Below are 26554 nucleotides of genomic sequence, written 5' to 3'. Positions count from 1 at the left end.
AGGTCATGGGTTCTATCCCCACCATGTGTTATATATACGGGGCAGTACGGACGGTGTAATGGTTACATTACTGCCTCACAGCACTGAGGTCATGGGTTCTATCCCCACCATGTGTTATATATACGGGGCAGTACGGACGGTGTAATGGTTACATTACTGCCTCACAGCACTGAGGTCATAGGTTCTATCCCCACCATGTGTTATATATATACAGGGCAGTACGGACAGTGTAATGGTTACATTACTGCCTCACAGCACTAAGGTCATGGGTTCTATTCCCACCATGTGTTCTATATACGGGGCAGAACGGATGGTGTAATGGTTAGCATTACTGCCTCACAGCGCTGAGGTCATGGGTTTGAACCCCACCATGGCCCTAACTGTGCAGAGTTTGTATATTCTCCCCGTACTTGCATGGGTTTCCTCTGGGTACTCCGGTTTCTTCCCACAATCCAAAGATATACTGGTAGGCTAATTGGCTCATAATAATAATAAATAATGTTTTAAATACTATAACACTGTAGTACCATCTGTGCCCACTGGGTGGTGCTGTGATCATTAGAATGTTGTCACCATAATAGACAGTAAAGGCCCATACACACTGGGCGACTGAGCTGAAAGCCACTGAAAACAGCATGTTTGAGCGCCCTGACGATGATCGGTGAGCACCGCTGCACGCTCCCGCATCATCGCTGGGAAAGCAGCTTTCAGGACGGCTTTGCGTAGCGCTGCGCTAGGCAGAGCCGCCCCCCCCTCCCCCCCGCAGTCTATGCACCCCAGCGATGGCAGCAGTCATCGCTGTCCATACACACCGGGCATAGTCACGCAGTGTGTATGGATCTATTTCCCGTCACATCCAGTAATGGAACCTCTGTGGATATATAGCAGTTATATATAGACACACTGACAACCAGAGATGAAGATTAATTGTTCACTTTTAATGAACATGTAACATTCTACAGAGGATAGGAGGGTAGAGAGGGTCAGCTAATGTCCGGTCATAGGAGAACGCAGACCAGTCGCTTCTCCCGGAACGGATTCTCAGCAGCTGGGACCGGAGAGACCAGCGGGTCGGAGACAGAATGAGACTGGCAGAAGGAGAGCATCTCCGAGACCACCACGGACACCTGAGAGACAGACAAGGAACAAGGTATTATTTATCTGTGGAGCAGCACAAGAGACCTCCATACACAGGGCGAGCACAGCATATATACACATAGCATCGTTACACTGTATACCAACTGGCTGCTAGTGAGTACGGAGGACGGAGGGCCCTGCATGTAGGAGCTTACATTCTATAAGGGAAGAAGTGGGAGTAACACAGGGCAACCCCAGTAACAGAACATACAGTATATATACGTGTTACAGGGAAGAAGCTGGGTGGTGCGTGTAAGTGGGCCACGTGTTACAGGGAAGACGCTGGGTGGTGAGTGTGAGTGGGTCACGTGTTACAGGGAAGAAGCTGGGTGGTGCGTGTGAGTGGGCCACGTGTTACAGGGAAGAAGCTGGGTGGTGCGTGTGAGTGGGCCACGTGTTACAGGGAAGAAGCTGGGTGGTGCGTGTGAGTGGGCCACGTGTTACAGGGAAGAAGCTGGGTGGAGAGTGTGAGTGGGCCACGTGTTACAGGGAAGAAGCTGGGTGGTGCATGTGAGTGGGCCACGTGTTACAGGGAAGAAGCTGTGTGAAGAGTGTGAGTGGGCCACGTGTTACAGGGAAGAAGCTGGGTGGTGAGTGTGAGTGGGCCACGTGTTACAGGAAAGAAGCTGGGTGGTGCGTGTGAGTGGGCCACGTGTTACACTCTCCACCCAGCTTCTTCCCTGTAACACGTGGCCCACTCACACGCACCACCCAGCTTCTTCCCTGTAACACGTGGCCCACTCACACGCACCACCCAGCTTCTTCCCTGTAACACGTGGCCCACCCACACGCACCACCCAGCTTCTTCCCTGTAACACTTGGCCCACTCACACTCACCACCAAGCTTCTTACCTGTAACACGTGGCCCACCCACACTCACCACCCAGCTTCTTCCCTGTAACACGTGGCACACTCACACTCTCCACCCAGCTTCTTCCAGGTGAGTGGGCCACGTGTTACAGGGAAGAAGCTGGGTGGTGAGTGTGGGTGGGCCACGTGTTACAGGTAAGAAGCTGGGTGGTGAGTGTGAGTGGGCCAAGTGTTACAGGGAAGAAGCTGGGAGGTGCGTGTGGGTGGGCCACGTGTTACAGGGAAGAAGCTGGGTGGTGCGTGTGAGTGGGCCACGTGTTACAGGGAAGAAGTCTGGGTAGGGGGTTTGGAGTGGGCCACGTGTTACAGGGAAGAAGCTGGTTGGGGGGTGTGGAGTGGGCCACGTGTTACAGGGAAGAAGCTTGGTGGTGCATGTGAGTGAGCCACGTGTTACAGGGAAGAAGTCTGGGTGGTGCGTGTGAGTGGGCCACGTGTTACAGGGAAGAAGCTGGGTGGTATGTGTGAGTGGGCCACGTGTTACAGGGAAGAAGCTGGCTGGTGAGTGTGAGTGGGCCACGTGTTACAGGGAAGAAGCTGGCTGGTGAGTGTGAGTGGGCTACGTGTTACAGGGAAGAAGCTGGGTGGTGAGTGTGAGTGGGCCACGTGTTACAGGGAACAAGCTAGCGGGTGAGTGTGAGTGGGCGACGTGTTACAGGGAAGAAGCTGGGTAGTGCGTGTGAGTGGGCCACGTGTTACAGGGAAGAAGCTGAGTGGTGAGTGTGAGTGGGCCACGTGTTACAGGGAAGAAGTCTGGGTGGGGGGTTTAGAGTGGGCCACGTGTTACAGGGAAGAAGCTGGGTGGTGGGTATGGAGTGGGCCACGTGTTACAGGGAAGAAGCTGGGTGGTGAGTGTGAGTGGGCCACGTGTTACAGGGAAGAAGTCTGGGTGGTGCATGTGAGTGGGCCACGTGTTACAGGGAAGAAGCTGTGTGAAGAGTGTGAGTGAGCCACGTGTTACAGGGAAGAAGTCTGGGTGGTGCGTGTGAGTGGGCCACCTGTTACAGGGAAGAAGCTGGGTGGTGCGTGTGAGTGGGCCACGTGTTACAAGGAAGAAGCTGGGTGGAGAGTGTGAGTGGGCCACGTGTTACAGGGAAGAAGCTGGGTGGTGAGTGTGGGTGGGCCACGTGTTACAGGTAAGAAGCTGGGTGGTGAGTGTGAGTGGGCCAAGTGTTACAGCAGTGATTTTCAACCTTTTTACCTTGCGGCACACTAAATAAGATTTTAAAATTGGCAAGGCACACCATGAGATCCCCACAGGGCAAAACACATTGGCCACCACAGGAAAAAAAACAAACCTATTAGAACCCATATAAAAAACAATCACACTGGTCCCCACAGGTAACACAAATAAAATACATTGGCCCTTTAAATGAAAAGAAAAGACCAGTAAATAACACTTGAACTGCTGGTGGCTGTAAACTGGTTTGGGCATCTCTAGATCTGGGGGCACACTTGATAATAGCTCAAGGCACACTAGTGTGCCACGGCACAGTGGTTGAAAAACACTGTGTTACAGGGAAGAAGCTGGGTGGTGCGTGTGGGTGGGCCACGTGTTACAGGGAAGAAGCTGGGTGGTGCGTGTGAGTGGGCCACGTGTTACAGGGAAGAAGCTGGCTGGTGAGTGTGAGTGGGCCACGTGTTAAAGGGAAGAAGCTGGGTGGTGAGTGTGGGTGGGCCACGTGTTACAGGGAAGAAGGTGGGTGGTGAGTGTGGGTGGCCCACGTGTTACAGGGAAGAAGCTGGGTGGTGAGTGTGAGTGGGCCACGTGTTACAGGGAAGAAGTCTGGGTAGGGGTTTGGAGTGTGCCACGTGTTACAGGGAAGAAGCTGGTTGGGGGGGTGGAGTGGGCCACGTGTTACAGGGAAGAAAGCTGGGTGGTAAGTGTGAGTGGGCCACGTGTTACAGGGAAGAAGCTGGATGGTGCGTGTGAGTGGGCCACGTGTTAAAGGGAAGAACTCTGGGTGGGGGGTGTGGAGTGGGCCACGTGTTACAGGGAAGAAGCTGGGTGGTGCGTGTGAGTGAGCCACGTGTTACAGGGAAGAAGTCTGGGTGGTGCGTGTGAGTGGGCCACGTGTTACAGGGAAGAAGCTGGCTGGTGAGTGTGAGTGGGCCACGTGTTACAGGGAAGAAGCTGGCTGGTGAGTGTGAGTGGGCTACGTGTTACAGGGAAGAAGCTGGGTGGTGAGTGTGAGTGGGCCACGTGTTACAGTGAACAAGCTAGCGGGTGAGTGTGAGTGGGCCACGTGTTACAGGGAACAAGCTAGCGGGTGAGTGTGAGTGGGCGACGTGTTACAGGGAAGAAGCTGGGTAGTGCGTGTGAGTGGGCCACGTGTTACAGGGAAGAAGCTGAGTGGTGAGTGTGAGTGGGCCACGTGTTACAGGGAAGAAGTCTGGGTGGGGGGTTTGGAGTGGGCCACGTGTTACAGGGAAGAAGCTGGGTGGGGGGTATGGAGTGGGCCACGTGTTACAGGGAAGAAGCTGGGTGGTGAGTGTGAGTGGGCCAAGTGTTACAGGAAAGAAGTCTGGGTGGTGCGTGTGAGTGGGCCATGTGTTACAGGGAAGAAGCTGGGTGGTGCGTGTGAGTGGCCCACGTGTTACAGGGAAGAAGCTGGGTGGTGAGTGTGAGTGGGCCACGTGTTACAGGGAAGAAGCTGGGTGGTGAGTGTGAGTGGGCCACGTGTTACAGGGAAGAAGTCTGGGTAGGGGTTTGGAGTGTGCCACGTGTTACAGGGAAGAAGCTGGTTGGGGGGGTGGAGTGGGCCACGTGTTACAGGGAAGAAAGCTGGGTGGTAAGTGTGAGTGGGCCACGTGTTACAGGGAAGAAGCTGGATGGTGCGTGTGAGTGGGCCACGTGTTACAGGGAAGAAGCTGGGTGGTGCGTGTGAGTGAGCCACGTGTTACAGGGAAGAAGTCTGGGTTGTGCGTGTGAGTGGGCCACGTGTTACAGGGAAGAAGCTGGCTGGTGAGTGTGAGTGGGCCACGTGTTACAGGGAAGAAGCTGGCTCGTGAGTGTGAGTGGGCTACGTGTTACAGGGAAGAAGCTGGGTGGTGAGTGTGAGTGGGCCACGTGTTACAGTGAACAAGCTAGCGGGTGAGTGTGAGTGGGCCACGTGTTACAGGGAACAAGCTAGCGGGTGAGTGTGAGTGGGCGACGTGTTACAGGGAAGAAGCTGGGTAGTGCGTGTGAGTGGGCCACGTGTTACAGGGAAGAAGCTGAGTGGTGAGTGTGAGTGGGCCACGTGTTACAGGGAAGAAGTCTGGGTGGGGGGTTTGGAGTGGGCCACGTGTTACAGGGAAGAAGCTGGGTGGGGGGTATGGAGTGGGCCACGTGTTACAGGGAAGAAGCTGGGTGGTGAGTGTGAGTGGGCCAAGTGTTACAGGGAAGAAGTCTGGGTGGTGCGTGTGAGTGGGCCACGTGTTACAGGGAAGAAGCTGGTTGGTGCGTGTGAGTGGGCCACGTGTTACAGGGAAGAAGTCTGGGTGGTGCGTGTGAGTGGGCCACGTGTTACAGGGAAGAAGCTGGGTGGTGCGTGTGAGTGGGCCACGTGTTACAGGGAAGAAGCTGGCTGGTGAGTGTGAGTGGGCCACGTGTTACAGGGAAGAAGCTGGCTCGTGAGTGTGAGTGGGCTACGTGTTACAGGGAAGAAGCTGGGTGGTGAGTGTGAGTGGGCCACGTGTTACAGTGAACAAGCTAGCGGGTGAGTGTGAGTGGGCCACGTGTTACAGGGAACAAGCTAGCGGGTGAGTGTGAGTGGGCGACGTGTTACAGGGAAGAAGCTGGGTAGTGCGTGTGAGTGGGCCACGTGTTACAGGGAAGAAGCTGAGTGGTGAGTGTGAGTGGGCCACGTGTTACAGGGAAGAAGTCTGGGTGGGGGGTTTGGAGTGGGCCACGTGTTACAGGGAAGAAGCTGGGTGGGGGGTATGGAGTGGGCCACGTGTTACAGGGAAGAAGCTGGGTGGTGAGTGTGAGTGGGCCAAGTGTTACAGGGAAGAAGTCTGGGTGGTGCGTGTGAGTGGGCCACGTGTTACAGGGAAGAAGCTGGGTGGTGCGTGTGAGTGGGCCACGTGTTACAGGGAAGAAGTCTGGGTGGTGCGTGTGAATGGGCCACGTGTTACAGGGAAGAAGCTGGGTGGTGCGTGTGAGTGGGCCACGTGTTACAGGGAAGAAGCTGGGTGGGGGGTGTGGAGTAGGCCACATGTTAGTGAAGAAGCTGGGTGGGGGGTGTGGAGTAGGCCACATGTTACAGGGAAGAAGCTGGGTGGTGAGTGTGAGTGGGCCATGTGTTACAGGGAAGAAACTGGGTCGTGCGTGTGAGTGGGCCACGTGTTACAGGGAAAAAGCTGGGTGGTGAGTGTGGGTGGGCCACGTGTTACAGGTAAGAAGCTGGGTGGTGAGTGTGAGTGGGCCAAGTGTTACAGGGAAGAAGCTGGGTGGTGCGTGTGGGTGGTCCACGTGTTACAGGGAAGAAGCTGGTTGGTGCGTGTGAGTGGGCCACGTGTTACAGGGAAGAAGCTGGTTGGTGAGTGTGGGTGGGCCACGTGTTACAGGGAAGAAGCTGGGTGGTGCGTGTGAGTGGGCCACGTGTTAAAGGGAAGAAGCTGGGTGGTGCGTGTGAGTGGGCCACGTGTTAAAGGGAAGAAGCTGGGTGGTGAGTGTGGGTGGGCCACGTGTTACAGGGAAGAAGCTGGGTGTGCGAGTGAGTGGCCCACGTGTTACAGGGAAGAAGCTGGGTGGTGAGTGTGAGTGGGCCACGTGTTACAGGGAAGAAGCTGGGTGGTGAGTGTGAGTGGGCCACGTGTTACAGGGAAGAAGTCTGGGTGGGGGGTTTGGAGTGGGCCACGTGTTACAGGGAAGAAGCTGGTTTGGGGGGGGGTGGAGTGGGCCACGTGTTACAGGGAAGAAGCTGGGTGGTAAGTGTGAGTGAGCCACGTGTTACAGGGAAGAAGCTGGGTGGTGAGTGTGGGTGGGCCACGTGTTACAGGGAAGAAGCTGGGTGGGGGTGTGGAGTGGGCCACGTGTTACAGGGAAGAAGCTGGGTGGTAAGTGTGAGTGGGCCACGTGTTACAGGGAAGAAGCTGGGTGGTGAGTGTGGGTGGGCCACGTGTTACAGGGAAGAATCTGGGTGGGGGTGTGGAGTGGGCCACGTGTTACAGGGAAGAAGCTGGGTGGGGGTGTGGAGTGGTCCACGTGTTACAGGGAAGAAGCTGGGTGGTGAGTGTGGAGTGGTCCACGTGTTACAGGGAAGAAGCTGGGTGGTGAGTGTGAGTGGGCCACGTGTTACAGGGAAGAAGCTGGGTGGTGCGTGTGAGTGGGCCACGTGTTACAGGGAAGAAGTCTGGGTGGTGTGTGTGAGTGGGCCACGTGTTACAGGGAAGAAGTCTGGGTGGTGTGTGTGAGTGGGCCACGAGTTACAGGGAAGAAGTCTGGGTGGTGAGTGTGAGTGGGCCACGTGTTACAGGGAAGAAGTCTGGGTGGTGTGTGTGAGTGGGCCACGTGTTACAGGGAAGAAGTCTGGGTGGTGTGTGTGAGTGGGCCACGTGTTACAGGGAAGAAGCTGGGTGGGGGGTGTGGAGTGGGCCACGTGTTACAGGGAAGAAGCTGGGTGGTGAGTGTGAGTGGGCCACGTGTTACAGGGAAGAAGCTGGGTGGTGAGTGTAAGTGGGCCACGTGTTACAGGGAAAAAGCTGGGTGGTGCGTGTGAGTGGGTCACGTGTTACAGGGAAGAAGCTGGGTGGTGCGTGTGAGTGGGCCACGTGTTACAGGGAAGAAGCTGGGTGGTGAGTGTGGGTGGGCCACGTGTTACAGGGAAGAAGTCTGGGTGGTGTGTGTGAGTGGGCCACATGTTACAGGGAAGAAGCTGGGTGGGGGGTGTGAGTGCGCCACGTGTTACAGGGAAGAAGCTGGGTGGTGAGTGTGAGTGGGCCACGTGTTACAGGGAAGAAGCTGGGTGGTGAGTGTGAGTGGGCCACGTGTTACAGGGAAGAAGCTGGGTGGTGAGTGTGAGTGGGCCACGTGTTACAGGGAAGAAGCTGGGTAGTGCGTGTGAGTGGGCCACGTGTTACAGGGAAGAAGTCTGGGTGGTGCGTGTGAGTGGGCCACGTGTTACAGGGAAGAAGCTGGATGGGGGGTGTGGGTGGGCCACGTGTTACAGGGAAGAAGCTGGGTGGGGGGTGTGGAGTGGGCCACGTGTTACAGGGAAGAAGCTGGGTGGTGAGTGTGAGTGGGCCACGTGTTACAGGGAAGAAGCTGGGTGGGGGGTGTGGAGTGGGCCACGTGTTACAGGGAAGAAGCTGGGTGGGGGGTGTGGAGTGGGTCACGTGTTACAGGGAAGAAGCTTGGTGGGGGGTGTGGAGTGGGCCACGTGTTACAGGGAAGAAGCTGGGTGGGGGGGTGGAGTGGTCCACGTGTTACAGGGAAGAAGCTGGGTGGGGGTGTGGAGTGGGCCACGTTTTACAGGGAAGAAGCTGGGTGGGGGGGTGGAGTGGGTCACGTGTTACAGGGAAGAAGCTGGGGGGGGTGGAGTGGGCCACGTGTTACAGGGAAGAAGCTGGGTGGTGAGTGTGAGTGGGCCACGTGTTACAGGGAAGAAGCTGGGTGGTGCGTGTGAGTGGGTCACGTGTTACAGGGAAGAAGCTGGGTGGGGGGGGGTGGAGTGGGCCACGTGTTACAGGGAAGAAGCTGGGTGGTGAGTGTGAGTGGGCCACGTGTTACAGGGAAGAAGCTGGGTGGTGCGTGTGAGTGGGTCACGTGTTACAGGGAAGAAGCTGGGTGGGGGGTGTGGAGTGGGCCACGTGTTACAGGGAAGAAGCTGGGTGGTGAGTGAGTGGGCCACGTGTTACAGGGAAGAAGCTGGGTGGGGGGTGTGGAGTGGGCCACGTGTTACAGGGAAGAAGCTGGGTGGTGAGTGTGAGTGGGCCACGTGTTACAGGGAAGAAGCTGGGTGGTGAGTGTGAGTGGGCCACGTGTTACAGTGAACAAGCTAGCGGGTGAGTGTGAGTGGGCCACGTGTTACAGGGAACAAGCTAGCGGGTGAGTGTGAGTGGGCGACGTGTTACAGGGAAGAAGCTGGGTAGTGCTTCTGAGTGGGCCACGTGTTACAGGGAAGAAGCTGAGTGGTGAGTGTGAGTGGGCCACGTGTTACAGGGAAGAAGTCTGGGTGGGCGGTTTGGAGTGGGCCACGTGTTACAGGGAAGAAGCTGGGTGGTGAGTGTGAGTGGGCCAAGTGTTACAGGGAAGAAGTCTGGGTGGTGCGTGTGAGTGGGCCACGTGTTACAGGGAAGAAGCTGGGTGGTGCGTGTGAGTGGGCCACGTGTTACAGGGAAGAAGTCTGGGTGGTGCGTGTGAGTGGGCCACGTGTTACAGGGAAGAATCTGGGTGGTGCGTGTGAGTGGGCCACGTGTTACAGGGAAGAAGCTGGGTGGGGGGTGTGGAGTAGGCCACGTGTTAGTGAAGAAGCTGGGTTGGGGGTGTGGAGTAGGCCACATGTTACAGGGAAGAAGCTGGGTGGTGAGTGTGAGTGGGCCACGTATTACAGGGAAGAAGCTGGGTCGTGCGTGTGAGTGGGCCACGTGTTACAGGGAAGAAGCTGGGTGGTGCGTGTGAGTGGGCCACGTGTTACAGGGAAGAAGCTGGGTGGTGCGTGTGGGTGGGCCACGTGTTACAGGGAAGAAGCTGGGTGGTGCGAGTGAGTGGCCCACGTGTTACAGGGAAGAAGCTGGGTGGTGAGTGTGAGTGGGCCACGTGTTACAGGGAAGAAGCTGGGTGGTGAGTGTGAGTGGGCCACGTGTTACAGGGAAGAAGTCTGGGTGGGGGGTTTGGAGTGGGCCATGTGTTACAGGGAAGAAGCTGGTTTGGGGGGGGTGGAGTGGGCCACGTGTTACAGGGAAGAAGCTGGGTGGTAAGTGTGAGTGGGCCACGTGTTACAGGGAAGAAGCTGGGTGGTGAGTGTGGGTGGGCCACGTGTTACAGGGAAGAAGCTGGGTGGGGGTGTGGAGTGGGCCACGTGTTACAGGGAAGAAACTGGGAGGGGGGTGTGGAGTGGTCCACGTGTTACAGGGAAGAAGCTGGGTGGTAAGTGTGAGTGGGCCACGTGTTACAGGGAAGAAGCTGGGTGGTGAGTGTGGGTGGGCCACGTGTTACAGGGAAGAATCTGGGTGGGGGTGTGGAGTGGGCCACGTGTTACAGGGAAGAAGCTGGGTGGGGGTGTGGAGTGGTCCACGTGTTACAGGGAAGAAGCTGGGTGGTGAGTGTGAGTGGGCCACGTGTTACAGGGAAGAAGCTGGGTGGTGCGTGTGAGTGGGCCACGTGTTACAGGGAAGAAGTCTGGGTGGTGTGTGTGAGTGGGCCACGTGTTACAGGGAAGAAGTCTGGGTAGTGTGTGTGAGTGGGCCACGTGTTACAGGGAAGAAGTCTGGGTGGTGAGTGTGAGTGGGCCACGTGTTACAGGGAAGAAGCTGAGTGGTGTGTGTGTGTGGGCCACGTGTTACAGGGAAGAAGCTGGGTGGGGGGTGTGGAGTGGGCCACGTGTTACAGGGAAGAAGCTGGGTGGTGAGTGTGAGTGGGCCACGTGTTACAGGGAAGAAGCTGGGTGGTGAGTGTGAGTGGGCCACGTGTTACAGGGAAGAAGCTGGGTGGTGCGTGTGAGTGGGTCACGTGTTACAGGGAAGAAGCTGGGTGGTGCGTGTGAGTGGGCCACGTGTTACAGGGAAGAAGCTGGGTGGTGAGTGTGGGTGGGCCACGTGTTACAGGGAAGAAGCTGGGTGGTGTGTGTGAGTGGGCCACGTGTTACAGGGAAGAAGTCTGGGTGGTGAGTGTGAGTGGGCCACGTGTTACAGGGAAGAAGCTGGGTGGTGCGTGTGAGTGGGCCACGTGTTACAGGGAAGAAGCTGGGTGGGGGGGGTGGAGTGGGCCACGTGTTACAGGGAAGAAGCTGGGTGGTGAGTGTGAGTGGGCCACGTGTTACAGGGAAGAAGCTGGGTGGTGAGTGTGAGTGGGCCACGTGTTACAGGGAAGAAGCTGGGTGGTGCGTGTGAGTGGGTCACGTGTTACAGGGAAGAAGCTGGGTGGTGCGTGTGAGTGGGCCACGTGTTACAGGGAAGAAGCTGGGTGGTGAGTGTGAGTGGGCCACGTGTTACAGGGAAGAAGCTGGGTGGTGTGTGTGAGTGGGCCACGTGTTACAGGGAAGAAGTCTGGGTGGTGAGTGTGAGTGGGCCACGTGTTACAGGGAAGAAGCTGGGTGGTGCGTGTGAGTGGGCCACGTGTTACAGGGAAGAAGCTGGGTGGGGGGGGTGGAGTGGGCCACGTGTTACAGGGAAGAAGCTGGGTGGTGAGTGTGAGTGGGCCACGTGTTACAGGGAAGAAGCTGGGTGGTGAGTGTGAGTGGGCCACGTGTTACAGGGAAGAAGCTGGGTAGTGCGTGTGAGTGGGCCACGTGTTACAGGGAAGAAGTCTGGGTGGTGTGTGTGAGTGGGCCACGTGTTACAGGGAAGAAGCTGGATGGGGGGTGTGGGTGGGCCAGGTGTTACAGGGAAGAAGCTGGGTGGGGGGTGTGGAGTGGGCCACGTGTTACAGGAAAGAAGCTGGGTGGGGGGTGTGGAGTGGGTCACGTGTTACAGGGAAGAAGCTGGGTGGGGGGTGTGGAGTGGGCCACGTGTTACAGGGAAGAAGCTGGGTGGGGGTGTGGAGTGGTCCACGTGTTACAGGGAAGAAGCTGGGTGGGGGGTGTGGAGTGGGCCACGTGTTACAGGGAAGAAGCTGGGTGGGGGGGTGGAGTGGGTCACGTGTTACAGGGAAGAAGCTGGGTGGGGTGTGTGGAGTGGGCCACGTGTTACAGGGAAGAAGCTGGGTGGTGAGTGTGAGTGGGCCACGTGTTACAGGGAAGAAGCTGGGTGGTGCGTGTGAGTGGGTCACGTGTTACAGGGAAGAAGCTGGGTGGGGGGGTGGAGTGGGCCACGTGTTACAGGGAAGAAGCTGGGTGGTGCGTGTGAGTGGGTCACGTGTTACAGGGAAGAAGCTGGGTGGGGGGTGTGGAGTGGGCCACGTGTTACAGGGAAGAAGCTGGGTGGTGAGTGTGAGTGGGCCACGTGTTACAGGGAAGAAGCTGGGTGGGGGGTGTGGAGTGGACCACGTGTTACAGGGAAGAAGCTGGGTGGTGAGTGTGAGTGGGCCACGTGTTACAGGGAAGAAGCTGGGTGGTGAGTGTGAGTGGGCCACATGTTACAGGGAAGAAGCTGGGTGGTGAGTGTGAGTGGGCCACGTGTTACAGGGAAGAAGCTGGGTAGTGCGTGTGAGTGGGCCACGTGTTACAGGGAAGAAGTCTGGGTGGTGTGTGTGAGTGGGCCACGTGTTACAGGGAAGAAGCTGGATGGGGGGTGTGGGTGGGCCACGTGTTACAGGGAAGAAGCTGGGTGGGGGTGTGGAGTGGGCCACGTGTTACAGGGAAGAAGCTGGGTGGTGAGTGTGAGTGGGCCACGTGTTACAGGGAAGAAGCTGGGTGGGGGGTGTGGAGTGGGCCACGTGTTACAGGGAAGAAGCTGGGTGGGGGGTGTGGAGTGGGTCACGTGTTACAGGGAAGAAGCTGGGTGGGGGGTGTGGAGTGGGCCACGTGTTACAGGGAAGAAGCTGGGTGGGGGGGTGGAGTGGTCCACGTGTTACAGGGAAGAAGCTGGGTGGTGCGTGTGAGTGGGTCACGTGTTACAGGGAAGAAGCTGGGTGGGGGGTGTGGAGTGGGCCACGTGTTACAGGGAAGAAGTCTGGGTGGGGTGTCTGGAGTGGGCCACGTGTTACAGGGAAGAAGTCTGGGTGGGGTGTGTGGAGTGGGCCACGTGTTACAGGGAAGAAGTCTGGGTGGGGGGTGTGGAGTGGGCCACGTGTTACAGGGAAGAAGCTGGGTGGGGGGTGTGGAGTGGGTCACGTGTTACAGGGAAGAAGCTGGGTGGGGGGTGTGAGTGGGCCACGTGTTACAGGGAAGAAGCTGGGTGGGGTGTGTGGAGTGGGCCACGTGTTACAGGGAAGAAGCTGCGTGGTGAGTGTGAGTGGGCCACGTGTTACAGGGAAGAAGCTGGTTGTGGGGTGTGGAGTGGGCCACGTGTTACAGGGAAGAAGCTTGGTGGGGGGTGTGAGTGGGCCACGTGTTACAGGGAAGAAGCTGGTTGGGGGGTGTGGAGTGGGCCACGTGTTACAGGGAAGAAGCTGGGTGGTGAGTGTGGAGTGGGTCACGTGTTACAGGGAAGAAGCTGGGTGGGGGGTGTGGAGTGGGTCACGTGTTACAGGGAAGAAGCTGGGTGGGGGGTGTGGAGTGGGCCACGTGTTACAGGGAAGAAGCTGGGTGGGGGGTGTGGAGTGGGCCACGTGTTACAGGGAAGAAGCTGGGTGGGGGGTGTGGAGTGGGCCACGTGTTACAGGGAAGAAGTCTGGGTGGGGTGTCTGGAGTGGGCCACGTGTTACAGGGAAGAAGTCTGGGTGGGGTGTGTGGAGTGGGCCACGTGTTACAGGGAAGAAGTCTGGGTGGGGGGTGTGGAGTGGGCCACGTGTTACAGGGAAGAAGCTGGGTGGGGGGTGTGGAGTGGGTCACGTGTTACAGGGAAGCAGCTGGGTGGGGGGTGTGAGTGGGCCACGTGTTACAGGGAAGAAGCTGGGTGGGGTGTGTGGAGTGGGCCACGTGTTACAGGGAAGAAGCTGCGTGGTGAGTGTGAGTGGGCCACGTGTTACAGGGAAGAAGCTGGTTGGGGGGTGTGGAGTGGGCCACGTGTTACAGGGAAGAAGCTTGGTGGGGGGTGTGAGTGGGCCACGTGTTACAGGGAAGAAGCTGGTTGGGGGGTGTGGAGTGGGCCACGTGTTACAGGGAAGAAGCTGGGTGGTGAGTGTGGAGTGGGTCACGTGTTACAGGGAAGAAGCTGGGTGGGGGGTGTGGAGTGGGTCACGTGTTACAGGGAAGAAGCTGGGTGTGGGGTGTGGAGTGGGCCACGTGTTACAGGGAAGAAGCTGGGTGGGGGGTGTGGAGTGAAAGTCTGTGTGTGTGTGGGGGGGGGGGCAGCTGACGTCAGCGGATCCACAGGTCGCCAGCAGGTCTCACCATAGAGGGGTCTCAGAACTGCCAGCGCTGAAGAAGTAATTTGATGGTCACTGACCATTGGATGATTTCTGCCCCCACCCGAGGCTGCGGATGGAGGATTATACAAAGCAGAATCAGTGAGTAACGTCTGTATATGTTTGTGTGTATGTGTGTATAATATATGTGTGTATATGTGTGTATATGTGTGTGTATATATATAATATATGTGTGTGTGTGTGTGTGTGTGTGTGTGTATATATATATATATATAATATATGTGTGTATATATATATAATATATGTGTGTATATGTGTGTATATATATAATATATGTGTGTGTGTGTGTGTGTATATATAATATATGTGTGTATATGTGTGTGTGTAATATATGTGTGTATAATATATGTGTGTATATGTGTGTGTGTTTATGTGTGTATATGTGTGTATATATATAATATATGTGTGTGTGTATATGTGTGTGTATAATATATGTGTGTATATGTGTGTGTATAATATATGTGTATATATGTGTGTATATGTGTGTGTATATGTGTGTGTGTGTGTGCATCTCTCTGTATATAACCTTCCCACCCAGCGGGATACACAAACCTGCCCCCCTAGGAAAAAGTGTTCCATGTGTATAACGTTCTACACACCCCACCCCCTTGACATCACCTCCCCCAACCCAGCCAGGGCTACAGTACACGCCCACCATCCACCATTACTCCGCACCTCCCATCTGCGATTTGCGGCACCCCCCGTGACCCCCCCCTCCCCCGATTCGCAGGACCCCCACGAACCCCCCCCCCCCCGCGATTCACGGAACCCCCGCAACCCCCCCTCTCCCAATTCGCGTGACCCCCCCCCACGCGATGCACGGCACAATCTCCCCCTGCTCACCTTCATGCGGGCGATGTTCACCTCCATCTTCAGCTGTTCCACATCCTTCCTGGCCTCAGAGATTTTGGCCAAGTTGTTTGACATCCTGAGGAGAAGAGACGCAGGTGAGGCGCAGATGCGGGGATTACCCCGGGGAAGGGCTGATTACACCCAGGAGGGGATATTAATTACAGCAGGAACGTGTGAGATCTGGAACGGTAATTATAATCCTGCAGAAACCATGGCGATACAGCTGACATACATGTGAAGGTGCGTACACACGTACAGATTTATCTGTCCGATCTATCTGGTGGGAACAGAAACCGGGAAATGTATGGGAGCAAATAACAATCAAATAATTGTTCCCAAACGCTTGAAAATAGACAGTGATCAGTCAGACAAATTTTTTAATTCATTCAGATATAACAAATTTATCAAAGTTATTTGTTTCCTGCATTTGGGTGAATTTTTTTATAGTCATTTGCTCCAAAACATTTCCAGGTTTTTGTTCACACCAGATAGATTGGACAGATGAATCTGTACGTGTGTACGCACCTCGACACGCATGTAGCAGTGTGTCCAGTACATGGGTCTGATTCACACTTGATGTGCCAAGCTGCAGATGACTGGGGGTAGATGGCCGCATACATGCAGTCGGGACAGTATATATAGGGAAGAATTATTCTGGTGTTTAGGTGTATAGATGCGGTGTTTAGGTGCAGTGTTTAGGTGTATAGATGCGGTGTTTAGGTGCAGTGTTTAGGTGTATAGATGCGGTGTTTAGGTGCAGTGTTTAGGTGTATAGATGCGGTGTTTAGGTGCAGCGTTTAGGTGCAGTGTTTAGGTGTATAGATGCGGTGTTTAGGTGCAGTGTTTAGGTGCAGTGTTTAGGTGCAGTGTTTAGGTGCAGTGTTTAGGTGCAGTGTTTAGGTGCAGTGTTTAGGTGCAGTGTTTAGGTGCAGTGTTTAGGTGCAGTGTTTAGGTGCAGTGTTTAGGTGTATAGATGCGGTGTATAGATGCGGTGTTTAGGTGCAGTGTTTAGGTGCAGTGTTTAGGTGCAGTGTTTAGGTGCAGTGTTTAGGTGCAGTGTTTAGGTGCAGTGTTTAGGTGCAGTGTTTAGGTGCAGTGTTTAGGTGCAGTGTTTAGGTGCAGTGTTTAGGTGCAGTGTTTAGGTGCAGTGTTTAGGTGCAGTGTTTAGGTGCAGTGTTTAGGTGCAGTGTTTAGGTGTCCGGAAGTATATAGCCTGTATGTATATAATAAGGCCGGCAGTATATAACCTGTATGTATATAATAAGGCCGGCAGTATATAGCCTGTACGTATATAATAAGGCCGGCAGTATATAGCCTGTATGTATATAATAAGTCCGGCAGTATATAGCCTGTACGTATATGATAAGTCCGGCAGTATATAGCCTGTACGTATATAATAAGGCCGGCAGTATATAGCCTGTACGTATATAATAAGGCCGGCAGTATATAGCCTGTATGTATATAATAAGTCCGGCAGTATATAGCCTGTACGTATATAATAAGGCCGGCAGTATATAGCCTGTACGTATATAATAAGGCCGGCAGTATATAGCCTGTACGTATATAATAAGGCCGGCAGTATATAGCCTGTACGTATATAATAAGTCCGGCAGTATATAGCCTGTACGTATATAATAAGGCCGGCAGTATATAGCCTGTACGTATATAATAAGTCCGGCAGTATATAGCCTGTACGTATATAATAAGGCCGGCAGTATATAGCCTGTACGTATATAATAAGGCCGGCAGTATATAGCCTGTACGTATATAATAAGGCTGGCAGTATATAGCCTGTATGTATATAATAAGTCTGGCAGTATATAGCCTGTACGTATATGATAAGTCTGGCAGTATATAGCCTGTACGTATATGATAAGTCCGGCAGTATATAGCCTGTACGTATATGATAAGGCCGGCAGTATATAGCCTGTACGTATATAATAAGTCCGGCAGTATATAGCCTGTACGTATATAATAAGGCCGGCAGTATATAGCCTGTACGTATATAATAAGTCCGGCAGTATATAGCCTGTACGTATATAATAAGGCCGGCAGTATATAGCCTGTACGTATATAATAAGTCCGGCAGTATATAGCCTGTACGTATATAATAAGGCCGGCAGTATATAGCCTGTACGTATATAATAAGTCCGGCAGTATATAGCCTGTACGTATATAATAAGGCCGGCAGTATATAGCCTGTATGTATATAATAAGTCCGGCAGTATATAGCCTGTATGTATATAATAAGGCCGGCAGTATATAGCCTGTACGTATATGATAAGGCCGGCAGTATATAGCCTGTACGTATAATAAGGCCGGCAGTATATAGCCTGTACGTATATAATAAGTCCGGCAGTATATAGCCTGTACGTATATAATAAGGCCGGCAGTATATAGCCTGTACGTATATAATAAGGCCGGCAGTATATAGCCTGTACGTATATAATAAGTCCGGCAGTATATAGCCTGTACGTATATAATAAGGCCGGCAGTATATAGCCTGTACGTATATAATAAGGCCGGCAGTATATAGCCTGTACGTATATAATAAGGCCGGCAGTATATAGCCTGTACGTATATAATAAGGCCGGCAGTATATAGCCTGTATGTATATAATAAGTCTGGCAGTATATAGCCTGTACGTATATGATAAGTCCGGCAGTATATAGCCTGTACGTATATGATAAGGCCGGCAGTATATAGCCTGTACGTATATAATAAGGCCGGCAGTATATAGCCTGTACGTATATAATAAGGCCGGCAGTATATAGCCTGTACGTATATAATAAGGCCGGCAGTATATAGCCTGTATGTATATAATAAGGCCGGCAGTATATAGCCTGTACGTATATAATAAGTCCGGCAGTATATAGCCTGTACGTATATAATAAGGCCGGCAGTATATAGCCTGTACGTATATGATAAGGCCGGCAGTATATAGCCTGTACGTATATAATAAGGCCGGCAGTATATAGCCTGTACGTATATAATAAGGCCGGCAGTATATAGCCTGTACGTATATAATAAGGCCGGCAGTATATAGCCTGTACGTATATAATAAGTCTGGCAGTATATAGCCTGTACGTATATAATAAGGCCGGCAGTATATAGCCTGTACGTATATAATAAGTCCGTCAGTATATAGCCTGTACGTATATAATAAGGCCGGCAGTATATAGCCTGTATGTATATAATAAGTCCGGAACCCTTCCTCGGCCTGTACAGAGCTACAATCCTCTCCACCCAACATCTCATCTGTCATCCCCTCATTACAATACAGACAGATGTCCTGTCCGGCTACCAGCAGTCAGGTGTCTCCATCACCCACCCTGTGGCCCCATCCGCACTACTCACCTGTACACACCGAGGGCAGAGAGAAGAGACAGGCGCTGACTCCGAGCTACTTCTCCAGGTAGAACAGATGTGACAGCTCCTATTACACAGCATCCCCTGAGACACAGGAGGAGGTGAAGAGACAGCTGTGACCACTCCGAGACATACACACAGTGCCTAACACCACCCAGCCGCAATATTACATCAACCGGTGCCCGTGGTCCACAGAGTATACAGCATCACACGGAGCCCGGGGTATACAGAGTATACAGCATCACCCGGAGCCCGTGGTCCACAGAGTATACAGCATCACCCGGTGCCCGGAGTACACAGAGTATACAGCATCACCCGGTGCCCGGGGTACATAGAGTATACAGCCTCACCCGGTGTCCATGGTACACAGAGTATACAGCATCACCTGGTGCCCGGGGTCCTCAAAGTATACAGCATCACCCGGTGCCCGGGGTACACAGAGTATACAGCATCACCCGGTGCCCGTGGTCCACAGAGTATACAGCATCACCCAGTGCCCGGGGTACACAAAGTATACAGCATCACCCGGTGCCCGGGGTACACAAAGTATACAGCATCACCCGGTGCCCGGGGTACACAGGGTACACAGCCACACCTGGTGCCCGGGGTACACAGAGTATACAACATCACCCGGTGCCCGGTGCACACAGAGTATAGAGCAGGCATGTCCAACGTTGGCCCTCCAGATGTTTTGAAACTACACATCCCAGCATGCGTTGCAATAGTTTTAGCATTCTTTAATAGCAAAACTGTGGCAAAGCATGATGGGATGTGTAGTTTCACAACATCTGGAGGGCCAACGTTGGACATGCCTGGTATAGAGCATCACCCGGTTCCCGTGGTACACAGAGTATACAGCATCACCCAGTGCACGAGGTACACAGAGTATACAGCATCATCCGGTGCCAGGGTATACAGAGAATAGAGCATCACCCGGTGCCCGTAATACACAGCATTACCCGTGCCCCCTGTAAACAGAGTATACAGCATCACCTCGTGCCCAGGGTACAAAGAGTATACAGCATTACCCGTACCCGCTGTGCACAGAGTATACAGAATCACCCGGTGCCCGGGGTACACAGAGTATACAGCATCACCCGGTGCCCGGGGTACACAGAGTATACAGCATCACCCGGTGCCCGGGGTACACAGAGTATACAGCATCAACCGGTGCCCGGGGTACACAGAGTATACAGCATTACCCGTGCCCGCTGTACACAGAGTATACAGCCTCACCCGGTGCCCGGGGTACACAGAGTATACAGCATCACCCTGTGCCCGGGGTACACAGAGTATACAGCATCACCCTGTGCACGGGGTACACAGAGTATACAGCCTCATCCTGTGCCTGGGGTACACAGAGTATACAGCCTCACCCAGTGCACGGGGTACACAGAGTATACAGCCTCACCCGGTGCCTGGGGTACACAGCGTATACAGCCTCACCCGGTGCCCGGGGTACACAGAGTATACAGCCTCACCCTGTGCCCGGGGTACACAGAGTATACAGCCTCACCCAGTGCCCGGGGTACACAGAGTATACAGCCTCACCCGGTGCCCGGGGTACACAGAGTATACAGCCTCACCCGGTGCCCGGGGTACACAGAGTATACAGCCTCACCCGGTGCCCGGGGTACACAGAGTATAAAGCCTCACCCGGTGCCCAGGGTACACAGAGTATACAGCATCACCCGGTGCCAGGGTACACAGAGAATACAGCATTACCCGGTGCACGGGGTACACAGAGTATACAGCATCACCGGTGCCCAGGGTACACAGAGTATACAGCCTCACCCAGTGCCCGGGGTACACAGAGTATACAGCCTCACCCGGTGCCTGGGGTACACAGAGTATACAGCCTCACCCGGTGCCCGGGGTACACAGAGTATACAGCCTCACCCGGTGCCCGGGGTACACAGAGTATAAAGCCTCACCCGGTGCCCAGGGTACACAGAGTATACAGCATCACCCGGTGCCAGGGTACACAGAGAATACAGCATTACCCGGTGCACGGGGTACACAGAGTATACAGCATCACCGGTGCCCAGGGTACACAGAGTATACAGCATCACCCGGTGCCAGGGTACACAGAGAATACAGCATTACCCGGTGCACGGGGTACACAGAGTATACAGCATCATCCGGTGCCAGGGTATACAGAGAATAGAGCATCACCCGGTGCCCGTAATACACAGCATTACCCGTGCCCCCTGTAAACAGAGTATACAGCATCACCTCGTGCCCAGGGTACAAAGAGTATACAGCATTACCCGTACCCGCTGTGCACAGAGTATACAGAATCACCCGGTGCCCGGGGTACACAGAGTATACAGCATCACCCGGTGCCCGGGGTACACAGAGTATACAGCATCACCCGGTGCCCGGGGTACACAGAGTATACAGCATCAACCGGTGCCCGGGGTACACAGAGTATACAGCCTCATCCTGTGCCTGGGGTACACAGAGTATACAGCCTCACCCAGTGCACGGGGTACACAGCGTATACAGCCTCACCCGGTGCCCGGGGTACACAGAGTATACAGCCTCATCCTGTGCCTGGGGTACACAGAGTATACAGCCTCACCCAGTGCCCGGGGTACACAGAGTATACAGCCTCACCCAGTGCCTGGGGTACACAGAGTATACAGCCTCACCCGGTGCCCGGGGTACACAGAGTATACAGCCTCACCCGGTGCCCGGGGTACACAGAGTATAAAGCCTCACCCGATGCCCAGGGTACACAGAGTATACAGCATCACCCGGTGCCAGGGTACACAGAGAATACAGCATTACCCGGTGCACGGGGTACACAGAGTATACAGCATCACCGGTGCCCAGGGTACACAGAGTATACAGCCTCACCCAGTGCCCGGGGTACACAGAGTATACAGCCTCACCCGGTGCCTGGGGTACACAGAGTATACAGCCTCACCCGGTGCCCGGGGTACACAGAGTATACAGCCTCACCCGGTGCCCGGGGTACACAGAGTATAAAGCCTCACCCGGTGCCCAGGGTACACAGAGTATACAGCATCACCCGGTGCCAGGGTACACAGAGAATACAGCATTACCCGGTGCACGGGGTACACAGAGTATACAGCATCACCGGTGCCCAGGGTACACAGAGTATACAGCATCACCCGGTGCCAGGGTACACAGAGAATACAGCATTACCCGGTGCACGGGGTACACAGAGTATACAGCATCACCGCGGTGCCCAGGGTACACAGAGTATACAGCATCACCCGGGGCCCGGGGTACAGAGAGTATGCAGCCTCACCCGGTGCCCGGGGTACACAGAGTATACAGCATCACCCGGTGCACGGGGTACACAGCATCACCTGGTGCCAGGGTACACAGAGAATACAGCATTACCCGGTGCACGGGGTACACAGAGTATACAGCATCACCCGGGGTACAGAGAGTATGCAGCCTCACCCGGTGCCCGGGGTACACAGAGTATACAGCCTCACCCGGTGCCCGGGGTACACAGAGTATAAAGCCTCACCCGGTGCCCAGGGTACACAGAGTATACAGCATCACCCGGGGTACAGAGAGTATACAGCATCACCCGGTGCACGGGGTACACAGAGTATACAGCCTCACCCGGGGCCCGGGGTACAGAGAGTATGCAGCCTCACCCGGTGCCCGGGGTACACAGAGTATACCTGGAAGGGGGTTAAGGTGACTATGTCTGCGCACTATTTAAGCTGTGTGATACTCTGCTGCCCTCTGTTGACCAAAAAAAAAGAGCAACACTGACTCTTATAGAAAGGACCAAGAAGTTTGTATAGGTCCACAGAGATGGCGCAGGAGCAGCACAGCTGATATAAATAATCTGGACCCGTGAAGGGATAGTTAATTAACCAGAAGAATTTTATTGTACATATACGGTATACACAATTTTAAAAGTGCAAGTGCAATAAAGTGCAGTTGCATCAAAAATTCATACGAATAAGGTATAACAATAAATACCACAAAATACAGTTCATATGAAATGAGATAAAATAACAGTTTCGGTACCATATATGGCGACGGGGGTGGATGACAAATTTATTGATCTCACCGTTTGTGGTGGGTGCGGTGCTTGTAAATTGATGGTAAGTCCCGGGGAAGCAACGGGTCTGCACCACCGCACAGGCTTAATCAATAACGATCCCAGTTGGATAGTCTCCCGTCAGTGTATTGGCATCCAGCGTGACATGTTTCGGAGGTAACTCCTTCTTCAGACGTGGATGCCAATACTCTGAAGCGTTTCTGGCTTTTAAGCCCTTACAATTAGGTTCCATCTCCTTCACGTGTGCGGCACTTCCGCATTCAGCGTGAGGACGGAAATGATGTTTTTAGATGTGTCTCCGTTTAAGTCTTCCTCGTCCAATGGTATCTGTATTCGGACGCGGTGTTTCCGGGTACTGCACACCGGACGTGACGTTTGCGTTCCGGTGCGTCTATTCTCATGCGTTCCAGTGTTTTTATTTCCACAATTGGACACCGGCCAGACTTGGTTGTTTAATTCCCCGTGATTCACCCTTTGTTTCAGCACGGTAAGCCTTCAAGATGGATGCTTATTTCTGTGCCTATAAGCCTTATATTTTTCACTCATTCTTTTATATCTGGCATATGAAGCACGGTCCGCCATCTTTGAAAAGGGCACATATGGATTGTCTTCATTTTTCACTGCAAATTTTCATATTTTCATGTAGAGAACCTAACATATAGGATGTCACATCTAAAAACTAAGCCCTACTTTATGTTCAGGCTATGTCCATCCCTATATGTGACATCCTTTTTCCCATGTCCATTAGCCCTTATATAAAAATATAAAAGAGAAATAAAAATTGCATTAACCCCTTCCTGACACAGCATGTTTTTGCCTTCCTGACAGAGCCCTTTTTTTCAAATCTGACATGTATCACTTAAGTGGGGATAACTTTTTTTTGCTTTTACTTATCCCAGTGATTTTGAGATTGTTTTTTCGTGACACATTGTACTTCAAGTTAGTGGTAAATTTTCGTCGATACAGTCTGTGTTTTTTTGTGAAAAATACCAAAATGTCGGAAAAAAATGGAAAATTTAGCAATTTGCAAAATGTTAAATTTTCTGCTTGTGAGACAAATAATCATACCACTCAAAATAGTTAATAACTAACATAGACCATATGTCTACTTTATGTTTCCATCATTATTTCAACTTCCTTTTAATTTTTTTGGACACTAGGAGGCTTACAATATGAAAAGCAAATTTTCAAATTTTCAAGAAAATTTCAAACACTGATTTTTTTAGGGACCAGTTCAGTTCTGATGTGACTTTGAGGGACTTGTATGTGAGACACCCCCATAAATGATGCCATTTCAAAAACTGCACCCCTCACAGTATTCAAAACAGCATTTTGGAAGTTTGTTAACCCTTTAGGTGTTTCACAGGAATTAAAACAAAGTGTAGGTGAAATTTCAAAATTTCATTTTTTTTGCAGATTTGCAATTTTAATACATTTTTCTAAGGAACACAGTACATTTTACTAGAGAAATGTGACTAAAAATTGATTCCCCCAATTCTTTTGTTTTCATAAATATCCTATATGTGGCCCTAGTGTGCACGTTGACCAAACCACAGGCTTCATAATAGAAGGAGCACCTACTTGATTTTGGAGCCTCCTTTTTATGAGATTATTTTTTAGGCACCATGTAGGTTTCTAGGCACCATAAGATGCTAAAAGTTAGGAACCCCCCCACAAGTGACCCCATTTTGCAAACTACACCCCTCAGGGAATTCATCTAAGGGTATAGTGTACATTTCAAACCCCCAGGGGTTTCACCAATTGTGGTACAACTGGGCAGTGAAAATGAAAAATTAAATTTTTTACACAAAAATGCAGTTCTGGCTCCAAATTTGTCATTTTCACAAGGAATGAAGGTGACAAAGCACCCCAAAATCTGTGCCCCAATTTCTCCCGAGTATGGCAATGCCTCACATGTGACCAAAAAATACCAGTTGGGTGCATGGCAGGACTCAGAAGGGAAGGAGTGATATTTGGATTTTGCAGCTCAGATTCTGGTGGAATGTTGGTGGGTGCTATGTCGCATTAGCAAGAACCCTGAAGCACCAATACAGTGGAACCCCCCCACAAGTGACCCCATTTTGCAAACTACACCCCTCAGGGAATTCATCTAGGGGTATAGTGTACATTTCAAACCCCCAGGGGTTTCACCAATTTTGATACAACTGGGCTGTGCAAATGAAAAATTAAAATTTTTACACAAAAATGCAGTTCTGGCTCAAAATTTTTCATTTTCACAAGGAATGAAGGTGACAAAGCACCCCAAAATCTGTGCCCCAATTTCTCCCGAGTATGGCAATGCCTCACATGTGACCAAAAAATACCAGTTGGGTGCATGGCAGGACTCAGAAGGGAAGGAGTGATATTTGGATTTTGCAGCACAGATTCTGGTGGAATGTTGGTGGGTGCTATGTCGCATTATACAGTGGAACCCCCCCACAAGTGACCCCATTTTGCAAACTACACCCCTCAGGGAATTCATATAGGGGTATAGTGTACATTTCAAACCCCCAGGGGTTTCACCAATTTTGATACAACTGGGCAGTGAAAATGAAAAATTACATTTTTTTACACAAAAATGCAGTTCTGGCTCAAAATTTTTCATTTTCATAAGGTATGAAGGAGAAAAAGCACCCCAAAATCTGTGCCCCAATTTCTCCCGAGTATGGCAATGCCTCATATGTGACCAAAAAATACCAGTTGGGTGCATGGCAGGACTCAGAAGGGAAGGAGTGATTTTTGGTGGTGGAATGTTGGTGGGTGCTATGTCGCATTAGCAAGACCCCCAAAGCACCAATACAGTGGAACCCCCCCCACAAGTGACCCCATTTTGCAAACTACACCCCTCAGGGAATTCATCTAGGGGTATAGTGTACATTTCAAACCCCCAGGGGTTTCACCAATTTTGATACAACTGGGCAGTGAAAATGAAAAATTACATTTTTTTACACAAAAATGCAGTTCTGGCTCCAAATTTGTCATTTTAACAAGGAATGAAGGAGAAAAAGCACCCCAAAATCTGTGCCCCAATTTCTCCCGAGTACGGCAATGCCTCACATGTGACCAAAAAATACCAGTTGGGTGCATGGCAGGACTCAGAAGGGAAGGAGTGATTTTTGGATTTTGCAGCTCAGATTCTGGTGGAATGTTGGTGGGTGCTATGTCGCATTAGCAAGACCCCCGAAGCACCAATACAGTGGAAGCCCCCCACAAGTGACCCCATTTTGCAAACTACACCCCTCTGGGAATTCATCTAGGGGTATAATGTACATTTCAAACCCCCAGGGGTTTCACCAATTGTGGTACAACTGGGCAGTGAAAATGAAAAATTAAATTTTTTACACAAAAATGCAGTTCTGGCTCAAAATTTTTCATTTTCAGAAGGTATGAAGGAGAAAAAGTACCCCAAAATCTGTGCCCCAATTTCTCCCGAGTACGGCAATGCTTCATGTGTGACCAAAAAATGGCAGGACTCAGAAGGGAAGGAGTGATATTTGGATTTTGCAGCTCAGATTCTGGTGGAATTTTGGTGGGTGCTATGTCGCATTAGCAAGACCCCCGAAGCACCAATACAGTGGAACCCCCCCACAAGTGACCCCATTTTGCAAACTACACCCCTCAGGGAATTCATCTAGGGGTATAGTGTACATTTCAAACCCCCAGGGGTTTCACCAATTTTGATACAACTGGGCAGTGAAAATGAAAAATTACATTTTTTTACACAAAAATGCAGTTCTGGCTCAAAATTTTTCATTTTCATAAGGTATGAAGGAGAAAAAGCACCCCAAAATCTGTGCCCCAATTTCTCCCGAGTACGGCAATGCCTCACATGTGACCAAAAAATACCAGTTGGGTGCATGGCAGGACTCAGAAGGGAAGGAGTGATTTTGGGATTTTGCGGCTCAGATTCTGGTGGAATGAATGGTGGGTGCTATGTGGCATTAGCAAGACCCCCGAAGCACGGTGAAATGATGAACCTAAAAATCCATAGATGTGTGGTATATTTTAAAACACTCCTTTATACATAGGCCGGGTTTGTCGGGGCAAGTGTCACACTGGAAAATAGTTTGCTTTCTTATTCCCTTTTTATAGCAAACTTTGCACCTTTTTTGTGTCCTGCCCTTTTTTCCAGTGGAGGGGATTTCATCAGGAAAATGCTG

At 52.4% G+C, this 26554-nt stretch overlaps 1 protein-coding gene across 2 annotated transcripts in view; it reads right to left on the bottom strand.

Annotated features, from left to right (window-relative positions):
• Positions 1-917: 917 nt before the first annotated feature.
• Positions 918-26554, bottom strand: part of GNG8 (G protein subunit gamma 8) — a 37995-nt gene continuing 12358 nt past the window's right edge. For both annotated transcript variants that reach the window (XM_083160399.1, XM_083160400.1), the window contains exons 2-4: positions 18326-18421; positions 14960-15044; positions 918-1127 (exon numbers count right to left, since the gene is read on the bottom strand). In XM_083160399.1, coding sequence (XP_083016525.1) covers positions 999-1127; positions 14960-15044; positions 18326-18421 — 310 coding nt within the window. In that variant the 3' untranslated portion in view covers positions 918-998. The remainder of the gene's footprint in view (positions 1128-14959; positions 15045-18325; positions 18422-26554) is intronic.

The sequence above is a fragment of the Crinia signifera genome, chromosome 9 (genome assembly GCF_055691185.1).
Source record: "Crinia signifera chromosome 9, ASM5569118v1, whole genome shotgun sequence".
NCBI lineage: Eukaryota > Metazoa > Chordata > Amphibia > Anura > Myobatrachidae > Crinia > Crinia signifera.
The sequence above is the reverse complement of the archived record's forward strand: the minus strand, read 5'-3'. Positions and strand labels throughout refer to the sequence as shown.